This window comes from Pipra filicauda, unplaced genomic scaffold, assembly GCF_003945595.2.
Source record: "Pipra filicauda isolate LSUMZ 115617 unplaced genomic scaffold, ASM394559v2 scaffold15_size4787011_pilon, whole genome shotgun sequence".
Taxonomy (NCBI): domain Eukaryota; kingdom Metazoa; phylum Chordata; class Aves; order Passeriformes; family Pipridae; genus Pipra; species Pipra filicauda.
In genome coordinates this window covers 3,836,997-3,862,395 of record NW_024104096.1, presented here as the reverse complement: position 1 = coordinate 3,862,395, position 25,399 = coordinate 3,836,997, and the positions used below count along the sequence as shown (strand labels likewise).

Below are 25,399 nucleotides of genomic sequence, written 5' to 3'. Positions count from 1 at the left end.
TCATGAGAAATGCTGAGGTGTTTTCATCTGTTTCTGAAAAATCTATATCCAAGAACATTAAGATCTGGGAAAACACCTGTATCTTGTTTAGCATAAAATGCCTGAAAGTCTTAAAGTCAAGAAGTCCTTTCTTATTGGCCCTCAACACATGTCAAGAATGGTCTCAATGACCACTAATAAATCTGATGATTCATTAATCAAAAGAGAATACAGAAGTAGAAGAGACAGGACTCAACAGCCTGCAACTGTACTGTGCAGTGGCATTTATCCCTACAAAATAAAAAAGCAAAGAGAAAAACGTGCTTTTGGAAATCCAACAGTTTGTATACTGCTGTGCATACACACTGAAGACAACTGTCATAGGAAGGTAGTATTTTTTACCCCTTCACTTCTACCCTTTATTCTATAGCATAAAAGTAAATCACACTCCTTTTACATTTTGGGGTTTCTTTTCCCATACTCAGCTTGGAATTTAACTAACATCACCCCTTCACTGCATAATACAGCTTTTTGCTGTGGACTTAAGGTTGTGTTAACACCATTTTCACATCAGGTATATTCATGAAGGCTTGGAATTTCAGATCACTTTAAATCTTTTTCTTCATATTACTAGGAACAACAACAAAAAAAAAACCCAACCCCAAAACACAACAAAAAGCAACAAAGCCGCTTCTGGTTAGGAGACAAAAGATTCTGCCTTTTGCCAAAAGTTGTTGCCCTTTTAACATGTGTCACTTGTCAATCCCAACAGCCAGGATAGAAAAACCTGCTAGCATTGAGGACATTTTCCTTCAGAGAGAATGTATTTTATCAAGGATAACACACTAGCCAAACATCTCCAGAAGCTGTCACACATAGATGCCCACCAGTACTGATGACAGTTGAAAAGCTGTCTCAGGCATCTGCTGGTGTGATTGCATTGTCTGAAGCATCATTCAAATGAAGCTATATGATCCATGGGCTAAGGGAAAAGAGGGAAGGAGGGAAGATGCCACCTCAAAACTTGTACTCTGCATTTAAGTCTTGATCTGGCATTCCTGTTTTACACCATTAAAGATAATTCAGGTTTTCAAACCACAGAAGAATGCAAATACTTATGGTCACTATGGATCTTGCACATGAAAATCTGTACTGACCAAATTCAGGAAGACTTCAAAAATCAAGGCAGATACCTCATCCAATTCTAGAGGATGGCCACAACATGCAACAGCACAGCAGTATAACTGAGCTCCACAGCACGTCATCCTTTCCTTCCAGCCCAATATTTTATCACTTAACATAAATCATTCTAGTGTATCAGTTATGACCCATTTGTGTTAATCTGCTACAAACACAAAAGCAAACCCGCAGCAAAGCCTTACAGCAAAAGAAGTACTTTAATTACATGGCACTACAATTTCAGTATGCTCTGACTTAGGAGGAAGAAACTGACCTTTGTGGTGCAATGTTAGTAACAAAACGGGGAGTCCATAGCACTCCATTAAAAATATTTAAATATTTGTGTTCAAGACAAAAATTCAAACAAAACAACCTTAAGAAAAATGTATTCTTTAGACACGGATCAGACGGCTAGTGAGGCTAGTCTTCAGAGTCCTGTAATCAGTGACCACAAAATGAATTCCAAGCTAAGTGTATATGATCTTAACCAACGTATATTGGTAACTAAAGATGAGGATAGCATGGTCCTGTATTAGGAAAGGTTACTTTTTAACTTGTTATATCCTAGAGGAGAGTTAGGATCTTCTTACATCAGGCACATTAAACAGAAAAAACTACAGTACTAAAGAAACGCTTATGCAGCATGAATCAGGCTACTCAATTCCAAGTAACGTACTATTAACATAACTCCATCTTTTTTTATTTGTTTGCAGAACAGCTCTTTTCTGTAATCTAGGTAAGAACCTTTCCACCCTCAAATAGAGCATCCCCATGATATCTCTCAAGACAGAATCTTCTCCTGAGTCAGAATAATTAAGCATTAAATTAAGCTCTAAAAAACTGTCCTCACTGAATCCACTCAGTCTTCTGATTCTACTCTAATGGATTATCTATTTAACTTGGGCAGAATTTAATCCAGTGTTACAACCTACGATCAAAGAAAGATCATTTTAATCCAGCTACAAAAGCTTGAGCTCTTGAGCTGACACATTAGCTAGACCTATTCTAAAGCCTCACCTGTGCTACTACCACTGCAGATCCTGCAGCACAAAATACCACTAGACAGGACTCATCAGTCCCTTCCCAAAACTTTGGAAACTTAAATAGCACATGATCCCTGCATTTTTTCAGTCAATTCCACTTCAGTCAAGACATACACACATGTAGTCAGAGCCTCAAAATAGCCTCAGCTATTTTTTTAACCTGTGTGAACTGATGATGGAGCGCATGTAGGTGGGTGGAAAAAGGTAATGCCAGTGAAATAGGTGAAAAAGAAAGCACTTTTTCCTCCTTCAGCAGCTGAGCAGTCTAACACTTCCTATGTATGCTTCCCAATTTCCCGAATTATTGTAGGCTAAATATTAAAATATTGAACTCTGCAAAAGAACCTAATAAAGATTATGACAAGACAGGAAACAGCATGAGCTGTACTGTGTTCTATACCACAATGGTAAACTCAAATCATAGTTGGCTTTTTCCTTCCCCTTTGAGCAGTCAAACCACAAAAGCTATATTAAGATCTTATCAGCAAAGGTTCCCTCATGGGAAAAGTCAGAAACAGCTGTACAAAGAAATAAACACTGTTCGGCTTCAAGTTCCTTAAGCAGTCACAAATTGAGAAGAAAGAAATCTGTCCATCTTGACACAATAGTTGGGCCTCTTCTATCACTTGTGGTATTTGTATTAATGACATCCTAATTAACACTGGAGAAGCATTCGAAGCAACTGCAAAAGTAACAAAAAAAAAAAATCACAGTATATTGTTTCCACTGATACTGATATCACCTCAGAAGTATAAAGACTCAATACAAACTGGTAATTTGGGCAAAAAAACCCAGAAAATGTAGCTAAATTATATGTCATATGAACTGGTTGTATATAGATTATATGCTCGTGACTCTCACTTTGATAGAATACTTGTCAGTACCCTTCATGGGAGCTGCTAATAAAGTATTTACTATAGCTTTTCACTCAAGCTATACACTAATGAGACTAAACAACCAACACACCATTCTCAAAAAATACCTTCAACTCACTTCTGCCATGTCAGCATAAAATATATTTTTAAAAAAACCAAACCTCTCTGTTTTGCTATTATTTTCACTAAGTGGGTTATTTTTTCTAGATTACGCTACTCTTGGACAAGTCTGAAAAAAGTACATGGAAATCCACATCTAAAAAACAAAAAACCAAGCAGTGAGCATAAATACCAATCCTCTGTTCCTTGGTAATAACCACAGAGTAAGTGCTTATGGCAAGTATAATCTGTATCAAATAGACCTGTGATGGAATTTAATAGATCTACTAGTAACAATATTTTTGTAGACTAATTTTTTACTGGTTTGTGAATACAAATAAATTAAAACTGCAAATAAAATGTAAATATTACTGTCTTGTAGAACTATTTTAAAAACTTAGGAAAACTGGTATTTTCACTTCTATATAAAAGTAAACATATCAACCTACTACAGGAGAAGAAATGCACCTTCACAGAGCTCTTCACAAGCAAGAGCTGCTGTCTTAGTTTGAAATACAGTTCTAAGTTCTAAGTGCTTCCCTACTGCTGTTTTGCTTGTATCAAAACACTTGTCACTGTACCTTTGCTAATCAGCCCCAAATAAGAATTTCATTAGTCTCTTACTGGCCTTATAGTCTAACAGCTCATTTTGAATGAGGAGTGATATAATAAGGTAATATACAATATTCCCTGTAGTACCTCCTCCTAGTGAAACCCCTTCCAAGAAAACTGTTTACATTCAGTATTATGAAGTCAGGGGGTTTTTTTCTCCAGCTGTGGCATTTTGCAATATTTTATTAAAAAGCTACCCAAAAGCAAGCACTCTTATCACAGGACTTAAAAACAGGACTGGTAGATCATGCAACTAAAACCCTCCAAGTTGTAACAAGTATGCACAGTGCTTATCTGTGCCATTTCAGGCTAGACTGTAACAGCACCAGGAAACAGTAGTGCTGGAACTAAGTCTGTGTCATAAGCTGTCATTTCAACTGTGACACTGGAAGCTGTACACACAGCCTGCCTTACCTTCATCCTTATCTCCAGTGAGACCACAGTCCCTCAACTGACAGACAACACTGCAGGAGCCATTACTTTGGTCTGATTTGCCTGAAGAAAGCATTAATATCACTTTACCTTAGTCACCCAGTGTAACCTAGGAAAGGTTGCTAAGAGATGAAAGACTTAATTTTCATATATACTATTCTGCAATAGTTAGTTTTAACATGGGGAAATCTCACAGGTGCTAAGATGACCATTTTTTAAAGATATTTATCTATGGTGATATCTCAGATTTTTATACAATTAACTTTCAAAGCATGAACCAAGTCACAAAAGAAAGCTGTTAGATACTCAACAGAAATAGAGAGGAATTATTGGAAATACACTGGAGTTAGAAGTCAGCATGTCAGTAAACCAGAAGGTGAGGGGGGAAAAAAAATGCATTAACAATTCCATTACATACAAGAACAGAGTGATTTCTTCAGTCTGAGCAGTTATTTCAAACATTTATGATGGAATGTATTCTGCTAAGTGTTTTAACACTGTATTCAGAAATGGAAATCAATTTGATTATTAGGGGAAAAATATACTGGGGATAAAGAAACAAATTAAGCAAATTAAGTAATTTCCTTTTTTTTCATTATTTCAAAGATCTATCATTTGACTGTGTTTTCTCTGCTGTAGAAATACCACTTCAGCTCCTGGGCTTCCTGCAAAGATTTCTTGAGAATATCATATCCCATCGTGTAAAACTGTAGCTTTCTGTAACAAATAAAATTCATTCAACATAGATTCATTTCTAAATTCTATACTCCAAATATTGATTTTTAGTCAGCTTTTTCACTACAGTCAAAATAGACTTTCTAGTTTTTGAACAATATAGTTTCAATAGAAACAGCATGGAAGATGGGCAACTGTTTACTGGCAGAAGTCTAATCAGTATGTGATGTTGGTTGAGAGGAAGCATAAGAATCCATTAAAACACTATATATTTGGAAAAAAAAAATTAATCCCCCACACTTGCAAGAATGAAGTCAAAGTTTCACTGAACTAGGGCAGGGAAGATGAACCTAAACTGGATCTCAAACATTTTTCTATAACATACATTAGACTGTGACCCTTACACATAGACCTTTATTCCTTTTCTTTTTTACTCTTACCTTGGAAAAAAGAGGTACTGTAATGCCAAACACAGTTACTTCTAATCTGTTTTTAAATCTCACTGAAGGACCATAATGCCTTGAGAAAGCAATTCTCTATAAGATATGTTAAGTCTACAATCCATTATGATGTTACCGAAGAGTGTATATTATTCCCTTCTCTACACATGGTATACAAGCATATACCTTTATATATAGCTGCTATAACAACACCTTATTCCCTTTATATTTTATCCATTGTATTTCTGAAGCAACTGAATTATTCTCAGAACACCTCACCTTTCAGGTGCTTACAAAACAAAATTTTCTTGCACAAAACTACACTCATTTGAAGACCTTAACTGTTTTTTGAAAGTCTGTAAACACAGTCCAGCAGTATTTTCACTTTCTGCAATTCAAGTATTTCAAGCACCGTCTGGGGAATTCTCTAATTCCTTCCCCAATTCCTTTCAAAAATCATTCCAGAAACTAAATACTTCAAATCTTGAAAACAGTCTTTAATAAAATACTGCCTAATAATTTGTTTTCTAAAGGATGGAGAAACAAGTTTAAACAGAAGCTTTAACATGACAGTGAACTACGACTTTTAAATATACTCCCATAGATTAGGTGCACATTCATAAATGTAATCCAAAATAAATGTGTTTATGAACTTGATAATCATTCAGATTGATTAAAATGCATTTCAGGCAAGCCTTATCAGGCAGAAACAAGAGTTATTCCCCTTGGCACCACTTATAGAAAGGCAGAGCTTTCAAAGTTTGAAAGTATCAATGAACATGTGGTGACAATGAAGTTGAAAAACACAGTTTTGTTAAAATGTTGAAGATACTCTTACCAGATTGTTCTGATTATTAACACAGCAAAGGTAATATTAAATAAAAAAATTCTTACAGTGGTCCAATGCTCAGTACCTGGAACAGGACTAAACACCCTTTAGCCCAGTCCTTGTATTCACCAAATCCAGAATTCAACAGTAGAGCAGCTGCTCAGTGCCTGGTCTGCAGAATTCACTGAGTGACAAAGGGTTACCTTAATTCAATGAGATAATCAGCACACATTTACCCACTACCGAGAGTTTTCCAACCATCTGCAAGGCGGCAGGGCTAAACTGCCTATAAAACAACTGGTAGCATGCTGACATGTCCTTACATCACTCATGTCAGTGAAAATTTATCTCTTAGCAACAGCTAAAAGAAGCTGAACTTCCAGAAATATTTTAGATGCATCACGAGCCAACAATTTCTTCATAAGTGATTTTGATTGCTACTGATCTCCAAACAGATGTCTTCTCTAATTGGTAAAATCTATTAAATATATACTTTGAATGAAAAAAAAAAAAAAAGTCAAGTTGTCATCGCTTAAGAAAGCAACAACAATGGGAGTCATTATGGCTATGCACATAAAAGACAAAAGCTAACTATTTAAAGCTGCTGGCCTCACAGTGATATCAGTAACTGGGAAGTAAAAATGCATGTGTAGTGAGGAGAGAAAAGAATTTCCTATTAAGGCCACTGTCAGAAACTGAAAGCTAAGACACAAATCTTCTAAACACTAAGATAAGTATTTTTGATGGGAAAAGCAAAATAAGGGATTCAAAGTTAAAACTACTTAGCTACTAAAACTATTCATATTATGATTCCCTCCCCTGCTACACAGGAGCAAATACAAAATTTTAAGGCATTAATCTTTACAAGTAAATTCCATATAAAAGCTGTAATAAAATTAGAAATTCTCTTGTTTTAGCAAAACATCATGTAAATTAAAATTTTACCACCAAACAGAGATCAGGAAATGGAAAAAGCTTGTCCCCAGCTATATTAGAACTTCTTCTCTAGAACTCAAGTCGTTCAGAGGTCTCTTCAAAATACATCGAAAGACAATACTGAGAAAGAAACAATAGAAATCCCTCATATTCTGGTTAATGTTAGCAGATTATGGGCAGTTTTGTTTAAAATTACATACAGAAAATTATATGACATGTTCATACCACAAGGTCTGAACATCCAGCTTTTTTTGGCAGAATAGAGGTTCCAGCTGCCAGAATAGTTTTCTCAAATTAAGTCAATTCCAGCAGGTTTAATAACATAAGAACAGATAAGTCAGTTTTACTTCTAGTCTAACCCTGAAAATTATCATTACCTTTTCCATAACATGCTGAAGGTGCTTAATAAACATGTTGGAAATGTTACTTAAGAAGGCAGAGATGTCAATGGTAAAGAGAGGTACCAAAAAAGATTCCAATACATGCCTCTTTCATCACTAGTATCTTCTAGGAGACATAAAACAAAATCTGTCAATCCTGGGCTGAATAGAAGCCACATTTATTTCCTGAAATTCACATGCAGAATTGAGGTATCATTTTGAATTCAGAGCACTACAGGAAGTTTGGAACACAGAGGAAGATTCCTCCAGTGGTTTATTATTCCAAATAAAAGACTCCTAGTATCCATCTCATGTTCGGATCAGAAAAGACTTCTGCAACCCTCTACTGAAAAGCCGAAAACATGCCTGCAAGACGAGCAGCTTCTCACTGGTTTTTAAATACAGTGCACAAATTCACAAAGTGAAAACAACTGCCCATCGTCACATGAACTCCAAGTAGCAAAGCCCAGAAATTATTGGACGTAAGTACCAACAATTTCCTTCCTCTGGCAACAGCAGACAAGCATGTCAAGTGACCCAACAAGAGAAATTCTATGAATTAGTCACTGAACAAGTCACTGGTTTCTAAGAGAGGGTGAGCTCCAGTACTTTTTCATGTAGTTAAACGTACACACATTCAAGCACAGTAACTGACCATTTTAGATGCACTTGGAACATGCTGCTAATGTGAGAACCTACCCTGTGAATGGTTTTCTCTAGTTGTTTCTTGACTTGTTTGTCTGTAGTATTTAGACCTTCAGTAAACATGTATAAATCTGAAATGCTACTGTGCTAGATCAGCAGAATCCATGCCAAATATGTAATAATAACTAGACATTGTTTTTACTATACAATTTTCCAATATTAAAGAGGATTAATATTTGTAAAATAGCATTAACAAGTTTTGAGTGACATTCAGTTTTCACACCTGGAAAAAGGCGAAAGGGAAGAGAGCTGGACAGTTCAAGGCAGAACAAAAATATTCAGATCAGAAAATACCATGTTTATATATAACCCCATTGTTTATTACAATAACCTCCATGTTTATATTTATAAACTGACTGATAACCAAATACTTATTTGCAGGAATCAATGCACTGTTCTCTTCCTCTATCAGTAATATATTCTTGTTTAGATTGACTCCTACAGCAAGTATAGTAGTGTTCAGAGGTCAAAGCAGAAAAAATAAGTAGGAAATCAAAGATGAGTATCTTTTAAATTTGGAACAGAAAGGAGGGATAGCAGCCTTCAAAAGCACAGAACTTAACTAGCTACTATTAAATTCAGTAATTAAAACAGAGATTACTGTGGTCTTAAGAATCTTTTCAGGCTCAAACACTGACTTTTTCATCACCCTTTAACTGTACTTTTGTATAACGTCTTTGCTAACTACTGCTCATTATCCACTAATCCTAAGCATTTTCGAGAATTCCACAGTACTTGTAAGTTAGGTATTACTCACATTTTTACAGATCAATATAAAGGACAACGGTTCTCTAAGCAGCACACATCATAATGGTGGAACTTAAATAAACCCTAGCAGGCTTTAGACCCAGCCTTCTGAGTCCGATATATAAAGCTAAAAGTTCTTATTTTTTCTGATTTCAGGGAGTCTCAAAAAAGCAGTTCAGGATGTTCACTTTTCTTAAAGCAACACACACCAAATGCATCTGTGAAACAAACTTTAACAACAACAACCCCCCCCACACACAACCTAAACAAACAACAACACCAAACAAAACAAAAACCCAAAAACCAAAACAAAAACCACAACAAAATCAAAAACTCACAGCAAAACAAACCACGAGAATAAACACACTGAATTCTCCAGCAATGTTTTTCCCAGGTGAAGTTTCCACCCTTCTTAAAACATCTTCAGCTTACACTTTGGCTGTTTGATGCAGCTGTCTGCAAATCACCATCATAGTCTTGCATTAAGAAACTATACTTTCTGTTTTATTAGCCAACAGTTTGAAGCAGCAAAAAACTTTTCAATCCTAAGTTAAAATAGAATACTCTGGGCTGGGAGAGAACTCTGGAGCATGTACCCAACATACCATTCAACACAAGAGCAGACTCAAGTGTTCCAGGGCCTTGCCTAGTCAAGCTATGACCACCTCTGAGAATGGAGATTCCATAGGCACTACCAAGTTCCTGTTCCATGTCTCTCCATCCTCATTTTAAAGGATTTTTTTCCTTCATCTATCTACAACTTCCCTTGATGCAACCTGTGGCATTTTTTTTTTGCCACCTGAGAAATAGTAGACTCCATCACTACGATCATCCAACATACAGTGCTGGAAGAGGTGCTTTAACACAACAGTCCCACATATCTATGACAATTTCCACTATACTCCCTTCCCTGTTGCCCAGGGAAGTGTTAGAATCACCATTTCTGGAAGTGTTCACAAAACGTGTGGATGTGGCATTAGAGAACATGGTTTAATGGTGAACATGGCAGCACTAGGTTAACAGCTGGACTCCATGATCTTAGAGGTCTTTTCCACCCTAAACAGTTCCATGATTTTACGTATTTGTTAGTTGAGAACTGCCTGTACTCAATGTCTGAAACACGGGTGCCACTGACATTTGTCTTTTATTGAGCCAAATGTAAACACTGCTAGTTAGTGTTGCCACGGATACACGGACATGACATAAAAATTATTTCTTAAAACTACAGTCAGTCATCTGCACCATTTTGGAAAAAACAGATGTGAAGCTGAAGCCAACTTCAAAATACCACCAGTAATGAAATTAACTCCTGGAGAGCATGTGAAAAATGTGTGGCAAACTTATCACAGCTTAAAGCTAAGGATTTTTCCTAGATGAAGGAACATCAGCTATGCCTCCCAGACACCTCTGCTGAGATCATACACAGCTTTTCTCCTGTGCCAGAGTCCTGTTGCAATTAAAACCAGAAGTCTGAAGCCTACACTACCTAGTACTGCATTAGTTGGTAACTGCTGCACTACCACCCCAACCACAAGGGGAGATAAATGGGACTGTCCTGCTACACTCAAAATACTTGAGAATGAAGAAATTGCTGCACACATGTAGATAGTACTGCAGAGACAAAACACAGGAGTAAACAATTCACAAGTCTACAGTTTCCCTCACCCCAAGAAACTTTTCCTTATGGAACATCTTATCTACAGCACAAACTGAAGTCCCAGTAACCCACATAAACCTAGAACTAAGTGCAGCAGCCCTAGAGTTGCCTACACAGATATCCCTGTTAAAGGTCACACCATTCTTTACAAGAAGGCTGTCCGTGCCTGCAAATTCAAAACTTTAACCTCTTCACAAAGAACAGAGAAGAAAAAAAAGCCACAGAAAAATCTGTGGGACACCAGTAATAATTTTCCTCGATGAGTAGATCGGGAAAAACAACAACAAACACACACAAGTGATTTTGCAACTGAAGGAAGTCACGTTAGTTTAAAAGTTGATTTGTCTCTTATCAGGTAACCATAAAGGACAGCAGTGGATCTCTCAACTAAGTGATGCCTGATTTGATGTGCATCACGCTCAAAATTCTACAGCCACCATCTGAGCCCTAATACTGATGTTCCACTACACAACAGCAACTCCTTCCATAAAGTCCTATGACTTGAAATTAGAGTGGGAGGAAAAATGCAAAGAGTAAAACCTCTAACTGCAGTTTAGGAATCAAATGTCACTCCCAGTTAAGACAGAAGATTTCACAGACAATAGCATAGATGAATAAAAGTGCTGGAACCACACAGGATTTCTTTAACTCACTGCAGACAGTTTCAATACAGGATTTACCGCAGAACATCACACCAATTAATTTTTAATGGAAACTACCAAAAGAATCAAATTTTAGCAAGCCTTACAATTAAACAGCTTGCAGTATAAGGTTTGGAATCACTCCTTGCAGTAAACAAGAACCATGTGCACACCATGCAAAACTATGTTCAGAATATCCAGCTTTGGGGAAAAAAAAGAATAAGTAGGGTCTTCTCTCATGGTTCTACAGGATACTGCAAATATCCTGTTTGCAGAAACTAACTCACATCAGACATTGAAAACTAACCTCTGCCCTGCCTTATGAAAGAGTAGACCAATCTAACTCAGGAAACAGCAGTATTTAACTTACTTCACACCATACAATTCAAGAAAACTTTCACAAGCATGCTTCTTGGCTTGATCCAAATGGGCTGAATTGTAAAACACAGAAAAACCTCCAAAGCCAGATATATCCACCTATGGAGTGGCATGAGCTGTTTCTTCACAATACGGGATGACAAGACTTTTCCCTTTCGGTTTTAAGTGCCCAAAAGATGGGGTAAGTCATTCTTCAATTTCTGGCAAGCTCCAGTATCTCAGGTGTTAACAGGATCCATTTCCAAGTGTTCACCTGGCTTGTGCATGGAGTTGGTACCTTTAGCATTTCAGAAGCTACAGGGATAGCAAAAAAATCCATGAGAGCAGCAGAGCCTAGCAATCATCCCACAACTTCTAGGGCAAGAGCTATACACAGAAAGGTGCAGGCCACCATTCCAAGAAATAAAAGTATCTTTTATTGAGATAATAAGAAGCACAAATATTAGACTTACTGTTTGTCAAGTAACGCTAACATTCGTCAGTTTTTTGCCATCATGAAGATGTTTTGAGGAGAGAAACACAGTTTGTGTCTGAGGGCAACAGTATTTTATGGACTTACAAAGTTCAAACCCAGATGTCTTTTTCATTTCCTAGTCTACAGTCTCTTCAACTGTAGCACTGCAGACACTCTCTTACAGAAACTTCCCCATCACTGTATGCTGGTGCTCAGACACCATGTAAAGCCAGCTCCCAAAGTTCAGCATTAAAAATATCCCCTTACACATAAGTCTGCAAGATACATTGAGCAGCAATTCCTTTCTGTCTCCCTTTTCTAGGAAAGTCTAGAGGACAGAGGCAACTAGAAGTCTCAACCAACAGTGTCTTGCTGCCTACCCACAGGAAGGCAGGAAGCTGAAAAACTGAGCAAGGAGGAGCCTGGATGCCAAAAAAGCATTTTGCTATAGATTGGCCCTTTGCCTGAAAGACAGAAGGAGGAACACCCAGTGTCTGCACTGGCACAAGCTACATACCAGAAAACTGAAATTCAACCCATGCCAAGTTACACTTTGAAAAGCTAAATGTACGTAGGCCAGTGAAAACATAATTAGATAGGAGTTCAGGGTATAAAAAATTAATAAAACAAGTTTGGGTTCGCATGAAAGTCAGCTTAGAAAGACAAACTGAAAGTGAAAGAGGGATTAATAAAAATTTTCATGCCAAGAATCAGATGGAAACCACAGTTGCTGAGCTGTTCAAGAGAGTATTCAAGAGAACCAAGATCAAGCCATCTCCATTTGAACTGCTATTTTCTAAGTACTAATTATTCTGAACATAGAGACATAACTACTGAGATACACTACACATTCCTAAAGCCCTCTGAAAATGTTACAATGGCCACTGCCTCTTCACCTTTTAAAGCTGGATTTATCCTTCTAGATTATGTTTAAACATAAGCAAATAAAGTGCTGCCTACAGCCTACAAACATCTGTGTCTTTGAGTTTACAGTCACATGGCATTTGTGCTCAGAAGATGGCTAATTCCTAAGATCTAGTAGGTTACATGGGGTTCCCAAACTGTAGAACCTTCCTAGTGGCTATCCAAGTGACAAGGGAAACAGGAAGCAATACAGCCCACACTCAGAAAACACAAGCAAAACTGCCTTTCTACAACTGATACCATTACAGATAAATTAAACACCCTTTTTAAAATTAACCATGACTTTAAAATACCACTTTGCTGCATTTTCAGAAGTGTATTTTAATCTTCAAACGCTTATTGAAAAGCTAAGTATCACTCAATTTTCCTCCCTGTTCACACCCTTCTCTACTATGTAACAAGTTTTTACACTGCATTTTCTGGTTAACATACTGATACAGCCCTTTTCAGAAAATGCTGGGTGAGAAAAGGTGTGAAGTGAGAGAGAAGACATCTATGCAAGATACTCTGAACATAAGGAAGAGCACATAAGAGCAGTTACAGTGTTTAGCTATGCACCGCAATATAGTGAAGTGCACGAGATCAAATTGACACAACAAAATTAATTCTTATTCTGCTTTCTTGTCTGTGTGCTTTTCTGGGGTTTTTTGTTTCTTTGTTTGAGGGGGGTTTCGAGGGCGGGGGGGGGGGATTTAGGAAATAAAAAATACCTCCATGTAACCACCAGAATACTTCGGATAACTGGAAAGTCCTTTTGAAATACAATTTATACTACTCGTTACATTTATGATGTACAGCCTAGACACTATACCTGCTGATAGCTACTGACCTTCCAACAGAACCTGTCCTACCATAAGCTTTGCACTTGTATCTCTTCATATAGAGGTGGAAAAGCAACCTCCACACACACTAGGGAATGGAGAGGGATGGAGCAAAAAGATTTAAACAGCTGCACTGCTTGCTTCCTCTTGCTGTCACTCAGAGCTGACATACCTTTGCCCAAATCCAGGAGAGTCAGAATAACACTTGAAGGAAACATACCATTTTTACACAAATGCTTTCTTCCAGGCCTGTGGATAACAGGAGGAAACATGGCAACGCAAGCTATATTGCTGTAACTAACTGCAGCTACTTCTATATACAATGAAACAAGAGGACTATTCTAGCTGAAATGGATCACCCAGTTAATACAGAGACAAGAAAAGCAGCTCCATATCATCACCACTAAGAGAAAGATTTAGTATTTCCAGCTCCCTGTTCCAAGTACTCCACAGAATGCAAAACGCTCAACACTCCTGTCACGGAGTCAAGGCTCCAGCTCTGCAAAACTAACTTCAGTGGCACTGCACAGCAACAGCATTTATCTTCTCAGTGCACTACATACTCTGATGCTTTGGGTGGGTGGTGAAAACAAACAAAAATAAAAATCCCAAAACCAAAAAGCCCCAAAGCAACACAACCACCCTCCCCCACACAGGCCATACTATATCTCTGCTGATCACCTTTCCCCCAGGAAGAAAGGTTCAGAGTCTGCCTTTGGTACTATGAATGTGAGTGATCAGATTGACAAAGAGAGATCTCTGATGCACTTTCAGTGTACCAAATCCTTTAACTGTCTCATCTCGATGACATGCTAATTATGCATTAAGAAAGAAAAACGATCAAAATTACTCAAACTTCCACAGTCATCAAAACAGATTTCTTCTGCACATCCTTCCATTTGTCCTTCTCCTCAAGCAAAGTCAACAGAAGAGATACTAGAACTTCACCTCTAATACTTGAAAACAAAAAAAAACCCAAACATACAAAATTAGTCATACAAAAAACCATATGTTACTTGCACTAGCTAGAGAAAGAGACAAAAACTTTAAAATACTTAACCTCTTCAAGAACTAGTCATTCCCAAGAGATGCCAGTTGGATACATTTATTGTATAAATTTCAATTAATAATCTTGACATGCCCCATATTGTCACTTAAATATTTCCAGTAAAAACAGCCTAACAGTTCATTTTTCTTATTCCAGAATTAACATCAATTTCAAATGAAGATGGAGTCACATCCCAGGAACAGGGACAATCTATGTACAGTTACTTTCAAAACTGTCCCTTAAGAGTATTTAAAGCTACACAGATTGACTAACAGCAAAAATCATGTATTTTAAACGAGTCTCTATATATTTACCCAGTAACCTGGGCCACAACTAGTACAACTAAACAGTGCACTACACTTATATGCAACTACTGATTCACCAACCTCACATCAAAACTATTTTTGTCAGGCAAAAACGCGTATGTTGAACAGTTTTTAAACACGCAAGTCACACTGCTAATTTTGAGGCACCCAAATGAAAGCTTATTTCTTGCCAAGGCACTTGCTAGAGAACAGATTTGTTTGGCTAACTTCTAGAAGACAGATTTATCCTTATACCAGTATTTTAATGTGGCAGTAATGGCTTTTTCAGCACCGTGACCCAACTAACATTCCTTGCAATGGGTGCCAGTCCCAGTAGGTAGCCTAACAAGGGAGATTTTTGTTTCCACGGAATTCATGCTACTTTTGTTGCTCAGTACTCCAGCCTTCAAATTTCTCATGCCATTACAGTGTCAGAATTACAGTAGAAACTCTGCAAGTACTTATACAGCTTTACCACTACAAGTAATTAAATATTTATGGCTACAGCAGTAATTGCACAGTATGCAGCACCTCTGAATTTCCATTCTGATTATGGAGCGTGAAGCCCCATGAATCCCTCAAATACCCAAGAATTCCAATGGAGAGATGGATATCCATGTATAAAAGCAATCATATTTAACATCTATTTAGAGAAGCTCACAAAAATCAAGCCACAACAACTGACCTTGGTAGTGTCACCTCTGACAGTTCCATAAACAACTGTTCTCACAGACCTCACTCAATAATTCTAACACAAGCACTTTATACTCAGCACCCTCCAGCATCTAACAATCAGCCAAAGGAAAAAGACAAGTGAAAGCCATCATGCAGTTTCTAGGAGACACTGATAGCACCTCTACAAGCTGTCTGGATTATTTCATGTCTAAAACAACTGCCATTAAACTTGACCACTCAGAAGGGGGGAAAAGGGGAGGTGGAGAAAAATAAACCACAAACTTCCAGGTATTTTAAGTAAGCCAACTGGACTACAACAGGTAACTTTTTTTCCCCTGAAGTACATTGAAAATTCCAAACACACTTCACCACACTAAATAGGAAATGATCAAAGAATGCCTGCAGACGTGTCTTTGACATTATCCTTTCATAAACAAAATACTAATTGATAGCCCTTTCTCCCTCAGGGCTTAAACTCTGTAAACAATTAACTTTAAAACAAGACACAAGTAATAGCAAAAATAAACCCACGTAGGTAGTCCAACAAAACTGAAACAGGAGGAGAATCCTGCAGCTGAGCTTAAATCGTCACTCTAAAAACCTTCACTCCTCTTACTAGAATATTTTAATTAACTACAGTTCATATTAATTGTAATTCTAAAGCCAACAATTTTAAAGCTAATGATACAAATACCTTTAAAAATAATAATTCCAACAGCCTTAAACATCACAAGTCCTACCAGTCCCATTTCAGATTCACGTTCACAAGAAAATCAGTATATCCAGGCAGAAAATGAAGGGAAAAGGCCACAGTCAAATTACACTGCAGATTTCAGCTACGCCAGTCTGCCAGGCAAGACAGAACAATCTCACACCTACAACAGAGCACACAGCTGTACTCTTCCCTGCTGCTCTGTTCATCTACTGAAAATCCACAGAGCAAACTATCCAATGCAGAACCACAAGACATAGGGAGTTGAGTCAACTTCATTTACCAGAACTGATTCTGCATGGATCTTGGACATGCATCCTCACTTATATACATTTAAATGGATAAATAAAGCAAAAGGAGAAATATTATTTTTGCATTAGGTAAATAAACAAAGAATAACAAGAGCAATTTTTGCATTACTACATTAGCTCGTTTTTCAGACTTACCTGGTCTTTTTCATGGGGTAGAAGGCTGACAGGTGGAAGAGAAGCTGGGAAGGTGCTGGAGTATTTTGGAGCTCCTTTGCTTTCCAAACTGCCATAATTCACTCTATACTGAGGACCATCCTTCAGTAACCTCCCATTGTTCACAGCACGTTTGGCCCCCAGGCGCAACCTCTGCTGAAAGGCAGGATTGTTGAAAATATTTGCTAAGTCATTTTGACTTCTCAAATACTTCTCTATGTTTTTTAGGGAGGAGCCATTAGGCTCTTGAAGCCCTTCAATTGCTCTTCTCAAGAGTTTATTCCAATCCACATTACGAAGCTCATTACAAGCTCCTCTAGATCCCTTAACAGATTTAGGAATAGTGCCAGGTTTAACACATGAAAACCGTCCAGGATTATCTGGGTCCTTGTAGGATGCAAGACCTTTGTTAGTAACTTTAAGAATAGAACCATCTTGAACACTAAGTTCCAGCTGTTCCGAAACAGTCTTCTTATCTAATCCATGGGAAGCACAAACAGCATGACATATTCTCTCTTCAGAAGGCCTTTGCTTTTGCTTTTTAACTTTTTGTATAGCTTCTAGAATCCACTCCGTATAAAGAGGGTTGGCAAGTTTTACCATGGTTGACCAGTAATTGTTTCCAGCCAAGAGTTACCCATAGAGGTTCCTCCTTATCCTTTTAGCAGACCTTTCAGAGGTTGTTCACACCTCAAACACAAATGAAAGGATTGCAGACTCTGCTTGGATGCATCGCAAAAATATCCACCCTGAGGAGTTGGAAAAGGCAGGGAAATACCTGCTGACTGAACCTTCCAGTTACTTTACTGTCATGGAAAGGTAGAAAGTATTCATCCGTGATGGTACAGGTACGTCCTTACAAGAAAGTTTGTTGCAACCTTTAAGAAAGAAAAAACAAGAGGCAGGAAGAGAATATAGTTAATGTTAAGTATTAAAAAGAAACAGAATGCATTCAGACCATGCATTCATACTGTAGATGCTGCAGTATGCAAAAACCTTTGTGAGATTACATAAAAGTCTCCAATTCCCACTCCACAATGAACAAGTCACCATGAAATCCTTCTACTTCTCATAACATTCAGTGGACTTAGCTTTCCAAAACTCCATTACCCCAACACTTAACCTACTACTGAGTTGTTGGACAATTTCCATTCAGCCAGGGATCTGAAAATATTCTCTAAATCAAATTGCCCACAAATCATTTTTGCATGGATTATACAAGCACTAGAAAACCCAAACAAAAAACACAAACCCTCAACCAATGAAAGATGAATTATTAACCACTGCCTTTTCTGACATTATGCTGTCTCTAAGTGTCGTGCCATGTCAATTATACAACTCAAAAATCAAAACCAAAATATGAGAAACAAGTTACAAATATTACATCCTTCATTGATACTTAGGCACCCTACAAACCCCAAAAGAATCACAAAGGCACTTCTCATTTTAAGACATGCAGTACAGAGGCATTTTTGATACAAGCTCTTAGGAACAGAAATGAAAGCAAAGTAACAGGAGGCATTTTCACATAAATAAGCTGTCAGCATGAAGACATATAAAGGTCATATTGACGAAATATGTTTTGGTGACTCACAGTTTAACAATTTTATTTACTTATTAAGGAATACATCACTCCAGTAGAAAATTCAGTGGCTACAAAAACTTAAAGAAACCTGAAAGAAAATTTGATCAGGAGTTTATTCATTCTGTAGGAAAATATAAGAAAAAACTGTAAAAAATTTAAAAAGTCACACAAATTAAACTAAGACACTAGTTGCCTAATGAGTAAACAAGTATATGTGAGGTATTACTTTTTTCTGTCATGAAATGTGAGAGAACTTGGAGACATTAACCAAATTGTATAATTACTTTGAATCAAAGGAAAACAAAAAACAGAAGGGGGAAATTTTCATTCTCAATAAATGGGTTATCTTGTAAAGTAGAAGATTCACAGCAAAATCTACAATGAGTTAATCTGCAACTACACTTATAAAGCTATGGCAAGCAGCCTATAAATAACAATATCACCTATAAGTACACAAGTCTTGGACCTCATCTTTATTCATGTATTCAAGTCATCTCACATTTCAATCATGTTTAAAAACTTAAGTAAATTATAAACAGGAAAAAACCTGAATTGATGCAGCAACCTAAATTATTTTCAAACTGTTAAAAAGATTTCTCTGCAACTGCAAAGACAATGAGTAAAAAACCCCCACTTTTGGTCCCATATCTTCTCCTCCCTCTACTGCCTCAAAAATGTCTTTAAATACAAACTCCGGATCGTGTTTCACACATTATTACACCTACAAAACAGGATTAGGAACAAAAGAGCAGCTGGTTACTGGTGAATATAAAATTCTTCTTTGTCCAAATAGTCAAAATATTAATCAATTCATTTTATGAATCTGATTGAAGCTTAAACATTTTTCAGATTTATAAATTCGAAAATTCAACTTACTGCCAGACTGAAAAGATACATTCCTGATGCAAGTGCAGGGCCCGAATATTTAACTGGCTCATATACTGAACCCTATTGATCTACATAGATTAGATCCTGTTTCTTGCTTCCAGACTGTACTCATGTAAGTTGTATTTGATAACAGTTCTGCGTATTTCAAGTATTTGTAATCAAACAGTAACTTGTTCTGTAAACAGACATTTTAATTTACTCCAGCTACCAAAAGCCATTCTTTTCCTAACAGAATTGTTTATGTTCACTGTTGTCAGATAATTCCAAAATAACACTGTAGCTACAAAATGCAGACAAATACAGGGAAGAAAAGAGTTTCCATGGTATTATGAATCCTACAAATTCTCTCATATCTGACACTGAAAATACAGTAACACAACACAGCAGAACTCTATATAGCAAAGCTCACTCACATTTAGACTATTTGATACACTCTGCCTATAGATTTGGAAGTTCTCTGTAGCTACATATAAAGCCTCAGATTCCTAGAAAGCTACCTTTACAGCTATTTGCTTAGGCTGTTCTACTATGAGTCTTCATTAAGATAGTCACGACTTAATTAAATTCTGAACAGCGCATTTGCTGAGTCAGACGTACTTGCCTCATTTTTACATCTACTGCAGTACTGTTGTATTAAATTTCATACAAGCAACCACATCACTTCCATTAAATTCCAGAACATACAGTACAGGGTCTGTTCCAAGCACCTGGAAACCGAGGAACATTTCAGTGTAAATGCTGTAACGTGTGGGTTACAGGAATTTTTATTGGCCAGTGACTGTGGCAAAAGGTTAGCATAAATCTGTATCTTCATATAAAGTCTGCTGCTTGGTACAGGAATTTCACAGCCATATACATTCAGAACTAAATTTTTACTTATTTACTTAAAACTCCCTATGTGTAATACAACCTCCTGCATGGTGGAGCCTACTAAATCAACACTAGTAGAGTATATCAGCAGGAACACAGAGTTTCCAACACACAGAACAGGATATTTCAGGAGAAAAAAAATCAAGACATCTTAAATTCACACCTTGCAACAGAATCTAAGTTCATTCTGCCTCAGGAAACCATGCAAAGCACATCCAATCCAAGTTTTTAATTGTTTTGCCACCATCTAGAGCCTCTGTTACTTTGCCACTTGGAGTGCATATGTACCTAAAGTGCAGCACCCTGACCTCCACAACGGGTATGACAAGGTCCACCATATGTAAAATTCAGAATAACCTCTTACTAACATCTTTCCCAGCAAAATAATTCAGGTGAGTGATTCTGGAGCTATACATTAAAAAGGTCTTTCAAAAATCAAGTTTAGACAGATTAATCCAAGGTTGGTAATACATACGTTTACATGCCGAGTGACTGGATAAAAAGAAAACAAATCATTTTAGAAACAAATGTTCAAGATTCAACATAAGAGGGCACACAGAAGTTCAAAATTACATTCAGGTTACTAAGTTTAGAATGTAATTTTACCAAAAGCACAAAAAGGTGGTCATATGTCATTTAAAACAAAAAGCGTGATGATTACCCAAACTGATTTTGAGGAAGTACTAATTTTAAAGAAGTGGTTATAAATTACTATCAGGCACTCATGGCTATTTATTAATCTTCCTCCCCTTGTAGCTGACTAACTTTTACTCAAAGCCTCAACAGCACCATCCAATCACAGATTAGATTTTCCATTCTGTTAAATGCACAGGACAACTTCCAAATTTCATGGCAATAGTCATTAAGTTCTTCCTACATAATTTGTCATATTTCAGCTTTTACTTTATGGTATCTTCCTTTGAAAATAAAAGCATTTGAGAAAGTCTGACTGTACTATATTACTGACCAAGTCTGACAGTAAGTCTGCTACCGAAGAGCTGAAGAACATAAGCATTCAGAGGGTGAAATAAAACACATTACCTTTAAAATATGAAAAGGGATCTCTAGTCAAGGCTTGTCCCTTTACCTAGGTCATAAATTATCAGACAAATACAAAGACGTTGCAAAATTGCAGCTTGGGATTTAGAATGAATGCAAATATGTCCTTTATAAAGCACACACCTATTGCACAGCTGATTATAATTAAAGAATGCACTGACTGAACACTTCAATCTCAGGTGTCATCAGTAATCCCATAATCCTCTAATAAGGTGGTTTTTTGGCCTGAACTAGTACCTGGAATTACTTCCAAGTGATCCAGATTGCAAAAACAAGCTGTGTAGTCAGAAAAACAGCAACAAAAAAAGCTACTCTTCTCTCTCCCAGAAACAAAATAAAGTTACTACACAGGTATCATAACATACAATCTAAAGTAATTTTGTTGAAAAATGAATGGAAAAATCTGCTTTGACTGTCTTAAACATAAACAGAGTTAGACTTTTAAAACTGATCTTAACACAGGTATTTAAAAAAAAAAAAAAAAAAAGAAGAAATAAAAGGCAGGGGAAGAGGATGCAGCAGGGGGAGATGACAGCAACTTGTGCAACCTGAGGGTGACCTGTGAAGCACAGTTTCGTTCTGCTCCCTCCTACCTGCTCTGCACACACTCAGGAGAAGCAGCAGCAGGGCCAGCTCTCTGCTGCAGCATCAGGGTCAGGTAAGGATTGCAGCAGAGGAGAAGGAAGAAGAGAAGACTGCCATTGCATTCCATTTTTGCCATTCTCCTTTCCTCCAAGCCATTGCTTAGAATTCTGCAACTAATCAAGTCTGTATTCCACCCCCATCTCAATTAATGATGCAAAACAGGCAAGATAGTTGTTTCACTATTGCAAAATACATGCACCTACAAAAAGACAGGAAGAAAGCAGATCCTGGCAAGGACTCACAGCACACATGTCACCCTTAAAATTACTCAGATCATAAAGCCAACTATTGTTTTATTCCTTACACAACAGTTTCCAATAATAATAAGGAAGGGCAATGACACTTGCACAGGCTTTAAAGAGACAGATGTGGACACATCACAGTAACTTCAAAACTACACCTAAGACTTGAGGGTGTGGAGAGAAGAATGGCACATGTGAACTGAACTGATGGAAGTGTTTGTGCTCTGAGATACCCCACAATCTGGTTTGTCATCTCACAACATGACAGCAGCAAGCGCCACCGGAGGGAACGGCATCAGCACATCATGACACCAAATTCAACCTTCCCACCCTCTCCCACTGAAGTTCTGAGCACTTTAAAACACGGTATCGAGGAATGCAGGAAGGTCATATTCAGTGCCAGCAGTTCACCTGGAAAGAGGGTTTCACTGGAAACACTTCTTCTTGGGACAGTGATTTTAAGCAACGGGGTGGGTATCCATCTGCTCTTTGCAGAGCGGGTTATTTCCAAGTGCCAGAGGGCTAAAGGTGAGGTCCAGGCAAAGAACACACAGTGAGAACATCACTCCCCAAACGTGGCATCACAGCTGGACTATCCCCCTCCCCAACTTACACCCCAGTCAGGGAGACGTGCAACGCCTGGAGCCCGGGGCCAAGGCATTGTTGCCTGTGACAGGGGCCGAGTCGGGGCTGGCTCCCGAGCCCTCCCAGCTCCGATCTGGGATTTGTCATCCCAAAGGCAGGGACCCCCATCCCGCAGGCTCTGTTCCCCGGGGCACGGCGACCCCGCCGGCCAGGCAGGGCGGCCGCCAGAAGAGGAGGACGAGCGGACACCCGCACCCAACACCGCGGGGGCGGCGGCCGCGTGTCCCCCGCGGGAGGCAGGTGAGACCCCCCCGGTACCACTCACCTCCGCGGGGGGAGGAGCCTCCTCCGGGCGCCGCAGCGGCTCCCCCTGCTGCCGGCTCCTCGGCCGCTGCCGCCGCCGGGCCGCCCGCCCCGCTCTGCGCTGCCCGCCGCCGCCGCGCCCGCCCCGCCGCCGCCGCGCGCGGCTCGGCGCACCTACGCCGCCATTTTGTCTCGCCCTGTTGTACTTAACGTGAATCCGACATGACACTGATTACAGCCCAATGGAGGCTCATTAAAACCTTACCTACCCCGCGCCCCGCCCGCCGCCCGCCGCCATTGGCCCGCGCCGCGCACGCCGCCGCGCGCTCATTGGCCGCGGGGCGCTGTCTATCACCCGCCCACACCGGGTCCGTCCCGCCCAGCAACCAGTCGGCCTCTCCCATTGGCGAGCGGCGGGTGTCAATCAGGCGGCGCGCCCCTTCCCTCCAGGCCCAGCCCCGCCCACCCGCGGGCAGGGGCGGGGCCGGCGGCTCTCCGTGGCTCCCACTGGCCGCCGCCGCCGCCACACACCCGCGCGTCCCGCCCTCCCTCCCGCCCCGCTGCCGGGCCTCGGGCGATCGCCATTGGTCACCCGCCGCCAGCGGGGGCGGAACCTCCCGCAATCCCGCCCTCCCGTTGGCCACCTCTGCCGTCCGTCCGGGCTCCCCGGCCCCGCCGCCCTCCCCCCCGCCACCGCCCCACCCGCTCCCTGCCGAAGTTTGTTCGGGAGGGCGAGCGCTGCCGAGACACCGGCGGCGGCCTGAACCAGCGCGGCAGGGCGGGCGGGCGCGCGACACACACTAATGAGCGGCCTTAAATATTGAGCGTCACGCGCGTGCCTCAGAGCCTGCCCCTCGCCCGGGCGGGCGAGATGGAGCAGCGTGCTCCCAGCATAACCCTCCCAAGGTGCCTGGCACTGGCAGCCGCTTATCGCGCACACACACACCCCACACCGCCAAGGGAGGGGAGGAGGGGGTGGGAACGGGGACGACGACAATGACTCCCAGCTCTACAGCCACATGCAGTCCCTGCAAGTTTCGCCATGCGAAGCACAGGGACTTCTCTGTCACCCCGTCTGCGAAGGAACAATTACCGCCTCAGAAAGACAGGGTGGGAACATGCAACACAAAAACCTCAGCCATCCCCTGCTTCCCTCCGCCACTCCATTCCCCCTCTCCCCACCCCATCCAACCCAGCCATCACCTCCCGCTGCTGCTGCTCCCCCTCCCCTACAAAACGCAGAGCATTGCAATGCATTTACCCAGCACAAGTGTCTGCAAACACGTGCATCAGCCTCCAGTGCAAAAGGAAAAAAAGTACCCAGCCTAGTGACAAGCCCCCTGCGCTGGGAGAGGGGAGGGAAAGGGGGTTATTATGGCAAATTGCAGCCTGTCACCCAGTGCAAAACAAAACCCATCGCATGCTCCCTGTTATCCCCCACATAAACTCCTGGGAATCTAACCTCCGATGCAGGTTCCCCCCTTTGCTTGCAATGACCTCCTTTCTCTGCCCGTGTGTGTTTCTGCAGCAGCGGTTCCTGCGGAATGTGCTGCCCCTGAAACGCGATCGCGGCTCCTCTCTCTCTCTCGCTCGCTCGCTCTCTCCGCTCTGTCTCTCGCTCGCCCGCTCGCTCTCTCTCCTGGCTGCAACCAGAGCCAGGAACACAACAACAACACAGCCTCCCCCCACCCCCTTCCCCAAACACATACACACTGAAGAAACCCAGCCAGGAGAGCCAGACGAGCCGGGGAGGGGGTGGAGGGAATCCCCAGCCAGCGGATTGATTGCACCAGTTACCTTCCCTAAGCCCTTCCGCGAGAGGGGAAAAAAGAAGATGAATACAGAGAGAATACCTTGTCTCCCCTCCTCCTCCTCCGCGGGGCTCCTCTTCTCACTCCAAAATACTAAAAGGTGGACGGGCAGATCAGACACACGCGTTCAGCTCTCGGCGGGGGAAGGGAGCCACGCGAGCAATTATCATTAATTTAGAAATTAAAACAGAAACCCACTCCAGACCTCCAGCCTCCCCGGTGCGGGCGGACGCAGATTGCGGGGACTGGTGCTAAGACACAGGACCTGATAACAGCTAATTGAAAGGTTAATCTACATAGGCTGTGACAGAAGAGGTCCCTCCCCACTTTTTTATCTGCTGTTGGCAAGTGGGAAATTGAGCTCCCCCCTAGCTTTTACCCTAAAAAAAAAAAAAGAAAAA

The 25,399-nt window shown here is 40.1% G+C and overlaps 1 protein-coding gene across 5 annotated transcripts in view; it reads right to left on the bottom strand.

The window, feature by feature from the left end:
* The window catches only part of KAT6B (lysine acetyltransferase 6B), a 109,106-nt gene extending 83,933 nt beyond the window's left edge, over positions 1-25,173 (bottom strand). Inside the window, exons 1-2 of one of the 5 annotated variants that reach the window (XM_027739855.2) lie at positions 25,041-25,173; positions 16,993-17,888 (exon numbers count right to left, since the gene is read on the bottom strand). In XM_027739855.2, the coding sequence (XP_027595656.1) occupies positions 16,993-17,613 (621 nt within the window). In that variant the 5' untranslated portion in view covers positions 17,614-17,888; positions 25,041-25,173. Of the gene's footprint in view, positions 1-16,992; positions 17,889-23,209; positions 23,416-24,649; positions 24,792-25,040 lie in introns of those variants that run through there. The other 4 variants (XM_027739854.2, XM_027739857.2, XM_027739859.2 and 1 more) reach the window with 4 other exon arrangements.
* Between the last annotated feature and the right edge of the window lie 226 nt (positions 25,174-25,399).